This window comes from Macrobrachium nipponense, chromosome 18, assembly GCF_015104395.2.
Source record: "Macrobrachium nipponense isolate FS-2020 chromosome 18, ASM1510439v2, whole genome shotgun sequence".
NCBI classification, from domain to species: Eukaryota; Metazoa; Arthropoda; class Malacostraca; order Decapoda; family Palaemonidae; genus Macrobrachium; species Macrobrachium nipponense.
The window spans coordinates 83,144,850-83,159,019 of NC_087211.1; the positions used below are offsets into that span (position 1 = coordinate 83,144,850).

General features: G+C 36.7%; 1 protein-coding gene across 1 annotated transcript in view; it reads right to left on the reverse strand.

Annotated features, from left to right (window-relative positions):
* Positions 1-13,775, reverse strand: part of LOC135196682 (GATA zinc finger domain-containing protein 14-like) — a 13,973-nt gene extending 198 nt beyond the window's left edge. The window contains exons 1-6 of the mRNA XM_064223515.1: positions 13,327-13,775; positions 12,992-13,234; positions 2,570-2,588; positions 1,130-1,342; positions 859-1,016; positions 1-754 (exon numbers count right to left, since the gene is read on the reverse strand). The exon at positions 1-754 is cut by the window's left edge and continues 198 nt beyond it. Of these exons, the coding sequence (XP_064079585.1) occupies positions 1-754; positions 859-1,016; positions 1,130-1,342; positions 2,570-2,588; positions 12,992-13,234; positions 13,327-13,775 (1,836 nt within the window). The remainder of the gene's footprint in view (positions 755-858; positions 1,017-1,129; positions 1,343-2,569; positions 2,589-12,991; positions 13,235-13,326) is intronic.
* Positions 13,776-14,170: the final 395 nt, after the last annotated feature.

The window sequence follows — 14,170 nt, forward strand, 5'->3', positions numbered from 1 at the left end:
GTATTGTGACCTCTGGAACTGATTTCCTTGTTGGTACTGTTGTGACCTCTGGTAGTAGTCAGGGTTGTTGTTGTAGTTTGAATCTCTGTTCCAGTTATTGTTGTTGTTGTTATTGTACTGTTGTTTCTGGTTGTTCCTCTGCTGGATTCTGTAATACTGGTTTTCATTCTGATTTCGGTTGTATTGGTTGTTTCTGTTCTGGTTGTTCAGGTTGTATCTGCTGTTCTGTTCCTGAGAGTTGTAATAGTTGTTGCCATATCTACCTGAAGTGTATTGTGATGAGTCTCTGTTGTACTGGTTGTAATTGTTATTTCTCTGGAGTTGAGATTGCTGGTTGTTATTGTAAGTAGAACTATACTGGTTGTACTTTTGACTGTTTGTGCTTCCATAACGTTGAGCAAATGACTGGAAGTTATTTGAATCCCTGGAATACAAACTCCTTTGGGAATTGTACTGATCGTTGTTGAAGTAATTGCTGTTGGATCCATAACGTTGATTGGAATAGTCATTCCCATCATTGTTCCTGAACTGAAGATCATTCCTGTTTTGATTCTGGGAATTCTGTCTGTAGTTTTGCTGACTCTGGAAATAATTCCTGTTTGACTGCTGGTTCTGGAAACGTTCACCATTTTCATATCTGTATTGCTGGTTCTGGAACTGATTTTGGTAATCATTCCTGTCGTTCCTCTGATTCAGGGGTCGAGATTCCTGGTTTTGATTCCTGTACGATTGTTGATTCTGGTTGTACTGCTGCCTTTGGTATTGGGAATACTGATTCTGTTGGCTGTATGTGGAGACTGGACTACTGGAAACGCCATCAGCCCCTTTCCTTGGTGACCTTGGCCTGGAATCCAGTGCCTGGAGCGACCGAGTAGTCGACTGTGGCGCAGAGTGCCATCAGGGTCCATGACAGAATACTGACCCACAACGACGTCCCCTCGACGCTCCTCTCTGGCAGACTTCATGTCCCCGGTGGATTTGGCGTCGACGGCATAAGCCCAGGTGTACTCGGGGTTCTGGAAGGTATTGGAAATTAGTATACGTTGTCCATATAGAAGCCTTTGAATTATTTAGTCAAATATTCACAGAAATGGGACTTACACAAGAGTAGCTAGTTTTGAAAACTCACAGGGTCGTTGTAGACGGTCTGGTCCAAGCTGTACTCCCTGGCCATCTCCTGAGATCGTCGCCTGAAAGGCGTCTGAGAAGGCCTCGTAGTTTGTCGTAGAGCTGTCGCGCTGGAATGGAGCCCCTGCTGGGCGTCGACGCCTCTGGAATCCAGGATGTAGACCCATCCTGGCAGGAGGGCCACGCCCACACAGACTAACAGGATCAGAAGGGGCTGGAAAAAAGTGGAAGAGGTCTTGAGGAATCTTCTTGTTGTTGAATCTTCAGGTCATTGCTACACTCAATGTAATGAAGAGTGTGGTTTAGGTGATGGTTTCGGTGGTCAAGGATATGATACATGGTTGGTATTCCTTACACATGCACGCAGAGACACAGATCCACACACACATACACACACAGCAAGGAAATGAATACATTACTCCATTCAGCCTGCCAGTAATGAAACGAACCTTTCCAAACTCCAGACACACGAATCCATTAGATGTCCTCCTAATTCCTACAGCCTTTGGGACGCTTCCATTTTTCCTATCCAGTTTCTGATTCCTATTCCTACGGGAGTTGAGCTCATTGCGACAAACAGGTCTGTATATACAGGGTACTTAATTCAATACACAGCTAATGACTGGCTCATTGGCTGGGTCGGTGAGCCATGTGTTTCCGGGTTAATATATTTGAAAACTTTCTCTTCCCCCTAACCCCCTTCCTCCCATACCAACCAGACATTCAATGATCCCTCCCCCCCCCATACCTCCCATCCACTAAACATCTCTCAGTCTTTCTTTTTGTTTAATGTATTGTTTTGTATTTTCCTTTCTCTCTCTTTTATGTTATTTCCTATTTATATGCTTTCTTTTCACATACAGGAAGTTTGTCTTTAGTTGTTTGTGAATGTATATGCCACTATATATAAACACTATATATAATATATATAAGTATATACATACATATATATATGCACATATATAAAGATAAAACTCCACGAAGGAAAGAGAAACGACGAAGTTCTGCAAGGCCTTTCGACATCTCGTCCTTGACTCAGCAGCCTCTACTAACTAAAGGAGAAGACGTCGAAAGGCCCTTGGTTGCAATACTCCATCGTTTCTCTTTCCTTCGTGGATTTTCTCTTTATATATATAAATGTTTATCAAGTTCCATATTTTCGTGATTCAGTTGTATGTATATATACTATATGAATATATCTATCTATCTATCTATCTATCTATCTATCTATCTATCTATCTATATATATATATATATATATATATATATATATATATATATATATATATATATATATATAAATACAGGTGTCCATAAAGTCCCAGTACCATTCTGGGACTTTATGGACACCTTTATATATATGTTATATATATATATATATATATATATATATATATATATATATATATATATATATATATATATATAACACTTCTCTTACCTGCATCGTCGTCGTCCGTCTTGGAAGAGACACAAAAATCCAATCGTATGAACTCCTTCGCTTCCCTCCATCTTATATATATGTGTAGACCAGAGACCAAACCCCCAAATCGACTCGACAAACCGGAATCCCCTTTTGAAACCTGAACTAATTTCTCACACTTAAAGACTTCGGCAAGACCACCTCAAGTGTATTCCGTTTCAGTGCTGAAATACGATGAATTACGTGAGGCAGAGTGAAGTTCAGGAAGTGGGTGGGTGGTTTACTGAAGTACTGAGGTTCTGGTGGCATTGCTGTAGAAGGCTCATTATTATTATTATTGTTATTATTATTATTATTATTATTATTATATTATTATTATTATTATTAATCGTCTACAACAACAATAACAACAACAACAACAACTATTATTATCATTATTATTATAACAACAACAAAAACAACCTTAACAATTATCATTATTGTTGTCATTATTATTATTATTTTTTTTGCTCTATCACAGTCCTCCAATCGACTGGGTGGTATTATAGTGTGGGTTCCGGGTTGTTGATCCTGCCTCCTTAGGAGTCCATCACTTTTCTTACTATGTGCGCCGTTTCTAGGATCACACTCTTCTGCATGAGTCCTGGAGCTACTTCAGCGTCTAGTTTTTTTTTTTTCTAGATTCCTTTTCATGGGATCTTGGATCGTGCCTAGTGCTCCTATGATTATGGGTACGATTTCCACTGCATATCCCATATCCTTCTTATTTCTATTTTCAGATCTTGATACTTATCCATTTTTTTCTTCTCTTTCTCTTCAGCTCTGGTGTCCCATGGTATTGCAACATCAATGAGTGATACTTTCTTCTTGACTTTGTCAATCAACGTCACGTCTGGTCTGTTTGCACGTGTCACCCTATCCGTTCTGATACCATAGTCCCAGAGGATCTTTGCCTGATCGTTTTCTATCACTCCCTCAGGTTGTGCTCGTACCACTTATTACTGCAAGGTAGCTGATGTTTCTTGCACAGGCTCCAGTGGAGGGCTTTTGCCACTGAATCATGCCTCTTTTTGTACTGGTTCTTTGCAAGTGCCGCTCATTCGCTTCGCTTACTATGTGGTTTATGGTTTCATTTTTCGTATTGCACTTCCTACATATGGGAGAGATGTTATTTCCGTCTATCGTTCTTTGAACATATCTGGTTCTTAGGGCCTGATCTTGTGCCGCTGTTATCATTCCTTCAGTTTCCTTCTTTAGCTCTCCCCTCTGTAGCCATTGCCATGTGTCATCGCTGGCTAGTTCTCTAGTCTGTCTCATGTATTGTCCGTGCATTGGTTTGTTGTGCCAGTCCTCTGTTCTGTCTGTCATTCTCCTGTCTGTGTATATTTGTGGGTCTTCGTCTACTTTTATTAGTCCTTCTTCCCATGCACTCTTTAGCCACTCGTCTTCACTGGTTTTCAGATATTGCCCCAGTGCTCTGTTCTCGATGTTGACGCAGTCCTCTATACTTATTAGTCCTCTCCCTCCTTCCTTTCGTGTTGTATAGTCTGTCCGTATTTGCTCTTGGGTGTAGTGCTTTGTGTATTGTCATATGTTTCCTGGTTTTCTGATCTATGCTGCGGAGTTCTGCCTTCGTCCATTCCACTATTCCTGCGCTGTATCTGATTACTGGCACTGCCCATGTGTTTTAGGGCTTTTATCATATTTCGGGCGTTGAGTTTTGACTTGAGTATCGCCTTGAGTCTCTGCATATTATTATTATTATTATTATTATTATTATTATTATTATTATTATAATAATAATAATAATAATAATAATAATAATAATAATAATAATAATAATAATAATAATAATTATTATTATTATTATTATTATTATTATTATTATTATTATTAATAATTTTTTTTTTTGGTCCATCACAGTCCTTCAATTCGACTGGGTGGTATTTATAGTGTGGGTTTACGGGTTGCATCCTGCCTCCTTAGGAGACCATTACTTTTCTTACTATCTACATGAGTCCTGGAGCTACCTAAGCCTCTTGTTTTTCTAGATTCCTTTTCAGGGATCTTGGGATCGTTCCCAGTGCTCCTATGATTATGGGTACAATTTCCACTGGCATATCCCATATCCTTCTTATTTCTATTTTCAGGTCTTGATACTTATCCATTTTTTCCCTCTCTTTCTCTTCAACTCTGGTGTCCCATGGTATTGCGATATCAATGAGTGATACTTTCTTCTTGACTTTGTCAATCAACGTCACGTCTGGTCTATTTGCACGTATCACCCTATCTGTTCTGATACCATAGTCCCAGAGGATCTTTGCCTGATCGTTTTCTATCACTCCTTCAGGTTGGTGCTCGTACCACTTATTACTGCAAGGTAGCTGATGTTTCTTGCACAGGTTCCAGTGGAGGGCTTTTGCTACTGAATCATTATTATTATTATTATTATTATTATTATTATTATTATTATTATTATTATTATTCAGAAGACGAATCCTACTTATATGGAACAAAAACAAAAACAAAACACAATTTCTCCCCTTGTAAAAAAAAACGAATATTTTAATTGGTGTGAGAAACCCTATATAATCGATCCTGCATCGATTCAATATTCCCGTTTCTTACGACACTCGATCCCACAAGCATAGAAGGGGCGAGTCCCAATTAATCCTGCCAAGGACCCTCGTCGCATCCTTTAAGGACACTTCCGAAATACTCAGAGTGTAATTTTTCTTTTAGTGTTTTAAAATGTATTAAATTGATTTAATACATTTCTGAAATGAACCACTTACACCACGAGTTCTTTCAACTGCCTGAACATATTTGCAAAAGTCACTAGAAAAACAATCGCCATGGATTTTCGCTTACTCTTGGAGTAAGCCTACAAGCTACTTTGTTGTAGTATCTATTGTTGTTGTTCTGTTGTTGCTGTTGTTTGGGGGGGTAGGGAAGATCTATGGAAGAGCCTAACAAGGTCTGAGAAAGTCGTTTCACGTTTAGTTAAAGATACAAGAATTTTAGGATAGGATATTTATGATTTATTTATTGGAGTGAAAATGTAAACGATAAATAATGTGCATGTTAAACAGTACGGAACAATTATTTCTAATAAAATATAGTGTATTTATTTTAATTTTCTTTGGTGAAACAACGCTCTATTTGACCGTAGATTTTAGCCTGAGGCCGGATCACGCCTTTTTGGTATCCATTTCCTGTAGATATGGCTTGCCCTTCTTTCATTTATTTGTGAAAATAATAAAAAAAAACAGGAGCCCATCCTTATATTCATAACTTTCCATTCTTTTATTCATTTATAAAAAAAGGGTAACTATCATAACTTTCCCATATCTATTCATTTAAAAAAATAAGTATACTATCCTACTTTCCCTCTCTTCATTTATTTCAGAAAACAATAACAAAATTAAAGAGGAGGGTATCGTGCCCTGTCCTCTAAGCATCAATATATACCCTATTTCTTTTATCTATTTCAGAAAAAAATAAGAAAAGGGTATCCTTATATCCATAACTTTCCATTCCTTTATTTATTTCAGAAAACAATAACAAAAATAAAGAGAGGGTATCGTGCCCTGTCCTCTAAGCATCAATATATACCCTATTTTTTATCTATTTCAGAAAAAATTAAGAAAAGGGTATCCTTATACCCATAACTTTTCATTCCTTTATTTATTTAAGAAAACAATAACTGAAGTAAAAAGGAGGGTATCGTGCCCTGTCCTCTAAGTATCAATATATACCCTAAAAAATTTGCGTCTTCAACCACTCTTATTAGCAGACAGGTAACCTCGCCACATAAGACCGAACAGAATCTATAAAAACAACAACATTCCTTTGTTTATTTCAGAAAACAATAAAAAAAATAAAAAGGAGGGTATCGTGCCCTGTTCTCTTAAGTATCAATATATACCCTAAAGATATTGCCTCTTCAACCACTCTCATTAGCAGACAGGTAACCTCGCCATCTAAGACCAAACAGAATCTATAACAACAACAACAACAACAATCAGTGACTTTACGTCACTCGATCGGACGAGGCCACAAGGGGGCGTGGCTGACCCCTAAAAAAATCAGGTTACCTAGGATCGACTCCCGAGGTGGATCATGTTGCTACCCGTCTAAAGGGTTCGTCTTATCTATAAGGGGTTTCACCACATAGGGATTATTTGGCGGTTTTTATTTTTTTTAGTCTTTCATTATTTTATTTTTTAAAGTAGTTCTTAAATGTTTTTTTTTATATTATGGGGATAGTCTAACTATAAGTTTCACCTCATAAGGATTATTGGTGGTTTTAATTTTTTTCAGTCTTTCAATATTTTATTTTTTAAAGTAGTTCTTATTTCTTTATATCATGGGGATAGTCTTTACTATAAGTTTTACCACATAAGGATTATTTGGGGGTTTTAATTTTTTTAGGCTTTCAATATTTTATTTTTTAAAGTAGCTCTTAATTTTTTTTATATTATGGGGATAGTCTTAACTATAAGTTTCACCATATAAGGAATATTTGGTGGTTTTCATTTTTTCTTAGTCTTTCAATATTTTATTTTTCAAAGTAGTTCTTAATTTCTTATTATATTATGGGTATCCGTCTTAACTATAAGTTTCACCATATAATAATTGTTTGGTGGTCTATGATTTTTTATTCCATATTTTTATTTATATTTCTCTATTTTATATTATTTTTAATGTAATTTTTTCTTACTTTTTATCTCGTTTTGTTACAGGACGTCTCAAACTACATAGAGTTTCACCACATAAAGGTTATTCTTTATTATTTTTATTATTTGTATTTGTATTTCATATTACTTTTAATGTAATTTTTGTTTCCTTTTTCTTATGTTTTGTCAGATAAGGATTATTTTGCGGTTTTTATCTTTTTTCGTATTTTAAGTTTTGTTTATTTTATCTTTTTAATTTCTAGTTTTTGTTCTATTTTAGTTTTTAAGAATTTTACTTTTTAATCTGCAATGCAAACAAGTTTTATTTTTATTGAAAGCATGCAGTGGGTGGTGTTAAGAAATATGAAATTATGTATCGAAAATAGACATGAATTAAACTTTTAATAATTTTAAAAATTATGCACTACATAGCTACAGGAATCATGTATTGCATAATTTTATGAATTATGTATTACATAATAATATGAATTATGCATCATGCAGTTATATTAATTGTGCATTATACGATTGCAGAAATCATGTGTTACATAATTTTATGAATCATGTATTAGATACTTTTATGAATATGTTTTACATAATTTTAGGAATTATGTATTACATAACTTTATGAGTTATGTATTACACAATGATATGAGTTATGTATCATGCAGTTATATAAATTGTGCATTATACAGTTACATGAATCCTGCATTATATAATTACATAGATTATTTGCTACTTCTTTTCATAAATTATACATTTTATCATTACACGAATTATGCATTATATTATTACACAAATTGTACATTACATATCATATAGTAATCTTCTTCTTCTTCTTCTTCTTCTTCTTCTTCTTCTTCTTCTTCTTCTTCTTCTTCCTGAGAAAGTCATCTACCGTTCAGATCAGGAGAGCAGGAGAATTTATTGCGAGAAAATATAATAAGAGAATGAAAAGCTTTAGAGTCAGAAACGAAAATGTCTAAGAGACGGATTCCACGCGAGAATCTATGTGTTGTTCCTGAAGAAATGCGTATTATACATTTACTGAAGAGATAGGAAACTTTAGCCTCTATGTAGCAATCATATCAAGATAACATTGATAACTTAGATTACTTAATAGATAGATAAATAAAAAGCAAATTAATCTACCAGTCGAACTCGCCATCCCGTCTACGTCAACCAAAACATGAGAGGAAATGGCTAATGTCCCCCAACCGCTACGGAGACGGTCAGTATAAATAGAATTGCCATCAACGATTGACCACCGAACGGATTGGGGATGACTCACGGTCGTCGTTGGAATTGATGGCTCGAAGGGAGAGAGAGAGAGAGAGAGAGAGAGAGAGAGAGAGAGGAGAGAGAGGGGAAGTCAGACTGGTGGCGCTGTGTGAGATACCTAATCAGGATAATTGACAGATCGGGCAGATGGCCGAAGATATACGTAGAATGGCGTCTCGCTTACTTTTCGAAATGTTTATTCAATTTTTTCGTTTATTTCTTCTATTTATTGCCTGATTGAGCACAGAGATATGCGATAGTGATCTAGATGACCTTATTTTGACCTTTTGCGAAAGATAAAGGCCTTAGACGAGGATTAATATCTATTTACCAATAACTGAAAATAATTTTCAAAGTTCCGTAACCGATTGGAAAAGTTACCACGGTGAAGAATCACATACATTTGCAAAAATTGAATATGATTTTTATGATACTTTTACAAGAGGAGTGAAATTGTTGAGAGAGAGAGAGAGAGAGAGATTTTTGTATCGAGAGAGAGAGAGAGAGAGATTTTTATAACAAGTCTGTTGCGAATTTCGACGCGAAATTCGCCGTTTGATGTCACCTGGGAGAATTTACTTAAGCTATCGCCCGGCATTATCATCCATCCTCTCTCTCTCTCTCTCTCTCTCTCTCTCTCTCTCTCTCTCTCTCTAACAATGTAACTGTCTCTCGTCTGTCCAGTTGTGTGTCTTGATTGATCGATCAATGATACTTTAGCATAAAAATACAATATATATATATAATATATATATATATATATATATATATATATATATATATATATATATATCCAAGTGAAAGTGACCAATAGCTTATATAAATAGATAATACATTCAGGAATGTATTCTTCAGATACAGACAGACAGACGACAGACAGACGGGCAAAGACTCGTATTTGACAAAATAAACATCACAAGGGATTAACTGCATGTGCTCTTTGTTCTCCAAAGATTCTGTTATTCTAACAAGGTTTGTGCATATTGACATCCTTGCCTCTCTCTCTATCTATCTCTCTCTCTCTCTCTCTGTGCCTGGGAATTCTATCACTAAATAGACAAGAACCATTTTGGAGGACAGCCATGAATTCTGTGCTAAGCCTGTGTGTCCTTATTTCCCTCGTCTTTGGAGATCCTACAGGAACCACAGAACGGGGCCCTTTCGTTAACCGGTGATGCTTTTGTTTCATTTGCCGAAGCGCTAGTGCTGCTACAGAAGGCAGCCGCCCTTCGGTCAGTGGGCGGGGGGGGGGGGGGCGGCTAATCGCCCAAGAATGTGTACGACGGGACGGATGGATTCATTGCACGTTCGCGCATGCGCCTACGCGGTGCAGATCTCCTCCAGTTGGAAGACAGGACTTAGGTCTAGGTGTCTACCTTTCCAATTTCGTGGTTTTAGCGTTTTCCTTTTAGCAGTTTCGTAGGTTTTAGCATTTTTTAAAAAGATTATTTGCTTTATTTTTGTTTTTTATTTATAATTAGCTGAGATCTCACGATAAATAAGAGTATTTTTAAGCAGTGCTAAAACGTGGTTGCAAGAGATGACTTACATAGTAGGTCTAGGTCTCGACATTGTAATTCGACTGTTTTGAAAGTTCTATAGCGTTGTTCACTTTTGTATTATAACCTTTTTTATTTACTATAATCTTTAAAAAATTACTGTAGCTGAGACTTCGCGAATAACAGAATGGCTCTAGTCGATACAAATTTGCAATTGTGCAATTGCGCGAATGGACCTAGGCCTAGGATCCAACATTTTAAATTAAATTCTTATGTTTTACCGTTTTCTTTTTTAAGTTAGTTCCTCGATTCAACGTCACATTTAAGCAAATGACAACTGAGACTTCACGAACGGCAGAATACAGTTTGATTATCGTCAATAATTCCGAGATTATTACGACAATCCAATTCTCAAAACACTTTATTTTCTTCTCCAACTCCTCCAGTAGCGAGACGACCCCGCTTAGCACGACTTCACTTTCCGCGTTTTTTCGGAACGGGGTTAGGGGAGGTAAAGAGGGTTGGGGAGGGGTGTCCTTTTCCTTTACAGTCATAATTAGGGGAAGAGGAGGAGGAGGAGGAGATAAGGAGGTAGAAGGAGGATTCCCGGGGCCTGGCGTCTCGCCTCATTTTCCTTTTTCTTTATGATAGGAAATATCGACAAAGGATTAGCTTCATTATCAAACTTGACCAAGCCAGGTCTCCGCAAACTCATTATCTATGGAAAAAATTGTACCCGAGGAGGAGGAGAGGAGGGAGGAGGAGGAGAGGAGGACAAGCGGTGGAGGGGATTGTGTGTGTGTGTGTGTTGTGTGTGTGAGAGAGAGAGAGAGAGACAGACAGAGAGAGACAGAGAGAGAGAGATTGACTGGCAGACACGTAGACAGTTAGGCAGCAGCGCTGGTAAATATAGGTGGTACGAATAGAGAGAGAGACAGAGAGATTCACACAGGCAAATAAATTAGGAATCAGGTAAAAGAGAGAGAGAGAGAGAGAGAGAGAGAGAGAGAGAGAGAGAGAGGCCAATAAAATAGGAATCAGGTGAAGAGAGAAGAGAGAGACAGAGGGAGATTTTCACATAGGCAAATAAAATATGAATCAGGTAAAGAGAGAGAGAGAGAGAGAGAGAGAGAGAGAGAGAGAGAGAGAGAAGGACACATCCGAAAGTGAAAAGTATTGATAAAAGTTACTTTTGCCTTGAGTGAAATTCAAAAAAGAAAATAAAATATTATATATATTTTTTAAAACCCATTTGAATATAGGAACGTGTTCCTCAAAAAAATAAATTTTGTTTTGTACTGAGCCGCCAAGAAACTATAAAATTCATCTGTCAGTTTAAAATAAAAGATTTCGAACAAAATTAACTTGAAGATTTTGTTCTTTGCTTACTTCTAAAATATTATTCGTAACAATAACGTGGTCCAGCTGTTTGTGTAAATAACATGGTTTTCGATTATTTTTTCATAAATCGTTAAGTTTTTTTTTATAATACTTTGCTGATAGTAGAATTAAATACGTATATATATATATATATATATATATATATATATATATATATATATATCAATATATATATATATATATATATATATATATATATATATATATATATATATATATATATATATATATATATATATATATATATATATATTATACATATATACACATATATATACAGACATACTTACAAGAACGAGGGAAGATAAAAAATAAAAAAAACAAAAAATAAAATAATAAAAATTTGGGGAAAAACGACCACTTGAAATCCATTAACAGCAAAAAACCCTTCGTTGGGGGTTAGGGGGGTGGCGTAACAACAGTCTCGCGAAAGAGAGAGAGAGAGAGAGAGAGAGAGAGAGAGAGAAGAGAGAGAGAGAGAGGCGTGGGGGGTCGTCATATATCATTTCGGTCGTAATTTTTCATGACGATGTTCCCGAACAAAAACAACGACCACCATTTGGGGAAGCCCGCCCCCTCTCCGGTCCCCCCCCCCCCTCCCCCCCCCCCCTACACCCTCCTTTCCGGGCTAAGAAGTTGTTGATGGCGGTTCTCTCTCTCTCTCTCTCTCTCTCTCTCTCTCTCTCTCTCTCCTCGCTTTTTCCCTTTATTCATTCGTCTAATTATTGTTTTTCTTTCTTTCTTTCTTCTTCTTCTTCTTCTTCTTCTTCTTCTTCTTCTTTTCTTCTTCTTCTTCTTCTTCTTCTTCTTTGGTAGAGTTACGTTTTGTATTTCGAGAATTTTTGGTGGTGCCACCAGCGATTAAAATTTTTTCATTTTTTCTAAAATAATCTAGAAACAGATTTTCCTAACTACAAAGTAGATATTTTTCCACATTCATGAAAATGTTATCAAAACATTCTTATGTATCAAAATGATATATATGAATTGACTATGTTGTTAAAATTAGTAGTAAAAGAAGGCTAAACCATTCTTGTATTAATCATTAAATAATTAATTTCAATAAACTTACATTACAAGCATTAAGTTGTATTAGTCATTAAATAAATAAATTTTCATAAACTTGATCTTACAAGTTATTAATAATTCTGTAATTGACCAGAATGGAAAAACAAGTATTTTGTATTTCAAGTTCTCATGCCTTTATTAAAAAAATACAAGTCTTATTGGAGGTGCAAAGGAAATAAACAGACGAATGAAAATGAAAAAAAACAGTTATCGATAAAAGTCAAAATCTTGAAGATGACAACTACTAATCTAGTTACATTTTCACAATATGCTTTTTTTTTCAAATTTCTCATTAGTTTTATTTTTTTTTTTTTTTTTTAAACAAAGAGTTTAAGCGTCTGCCATTTCATCTATTAGGTTCGAGCTATCTATGTGAACTATTTAAGAGTGGTTCAATATCCCAGGTCAAGCGCCAATCAGGTCATCTATAAAATGGTCCTTCTAGAAATCAGTTGAATTCTCATTTGCCTCTAGCAAGAACCACACTGATGGGAGAGTAGTTCTGGCTGTACCTGTTCTGATTCTGGAAGTTCTGGCGAGAGTAGAACTGGGAGTTCTGCCTTGAGTTCTGCTGGGTCAGGCTTCTCTGCTGGTTCTGTGAGAACCGGGAACCCTGGTACTGACCTTCTCTGTTGTACTGTGACCTCTGGAACTGATTTACTTGTTGGTACTGTTGTGACCTCTGGTAGTAGTCAGGGCTGTTGCTGTAGTTTGAATCTCTGTTCCAGTTATTGTTGTTGTTGTGTCTGTTGTCTCTGTTGGTTGTTCTCGCTGTTGTTCTATAATATTGATTTTCGTTCTGATTTCGGTTGTATTGGTTGTTCTATTCTGGTTGTTCAGGTTGTACTTGCTGTTCTGTTCCTGAGAGTTGTAATAGTTGTTGCCATATCTACCTGAGGTGTATTGTGATGTGTCCTCGTTTGTACTGTTGTAGTTGTTATTTCTCTGGAGTTGAGTATTGCTGGTTGTTATTGTAATTGGTGTTGTACTGGTTATAATTCTGTTTGTTTGTGTTTCCATAACGTTGAGCAAAGGACTGGAAGTTGTTTGAATCCCTGGAATACAAACTCCTTTGGGAATTGTACTGATCATTGTTGAAGTAATTGCTGTTGGATCCATAACGTTGACTGGAATAGTCATTCCTATCATTGTTCTTGAACTGGAGATCATTTCCGTTTTGATTCTGGGAATTTTGTCTGTAGTACTGTTGGTTCTGGAAGTTGTCCCTATTAGACTGTTGGTCCTGGAAGTAATTCCTGTTTGACTGCTGGTTCTGGAAACGTTCACCATTTTCATATCGGTATTGCTGGTTCTGGAACTGATTTTGGTAATCATTCCTGTCGTTCCTTTGATTCAGGGGTCGAGATTCCTGGTTTTGATTCCTGTACGATTGTTGATTCTGGTTGTACTGCTGCCTTTGGTATTGGGAATACTGATCCTGTTTTGGCTGTATGTCGTGACTGGACTACTGGAAACGCCGTCACCCTTTCCTTGGTGACCTTGGCCCTGGAATCCAGTGCCTGGAGCGACCGGTAGTAGACAGTGCGCAGAGTGCCATCAGGGTTCCCATGACAGAATATGACCCACAACGACGTCCCCCTCGACGCTCCTCTCTGGCAGACTTCATGTCCCCGGTGGATTTGGCGTCGACGGCATAAGCCCAGGTGTACTCGGGGTTCTGGAAGGTATTG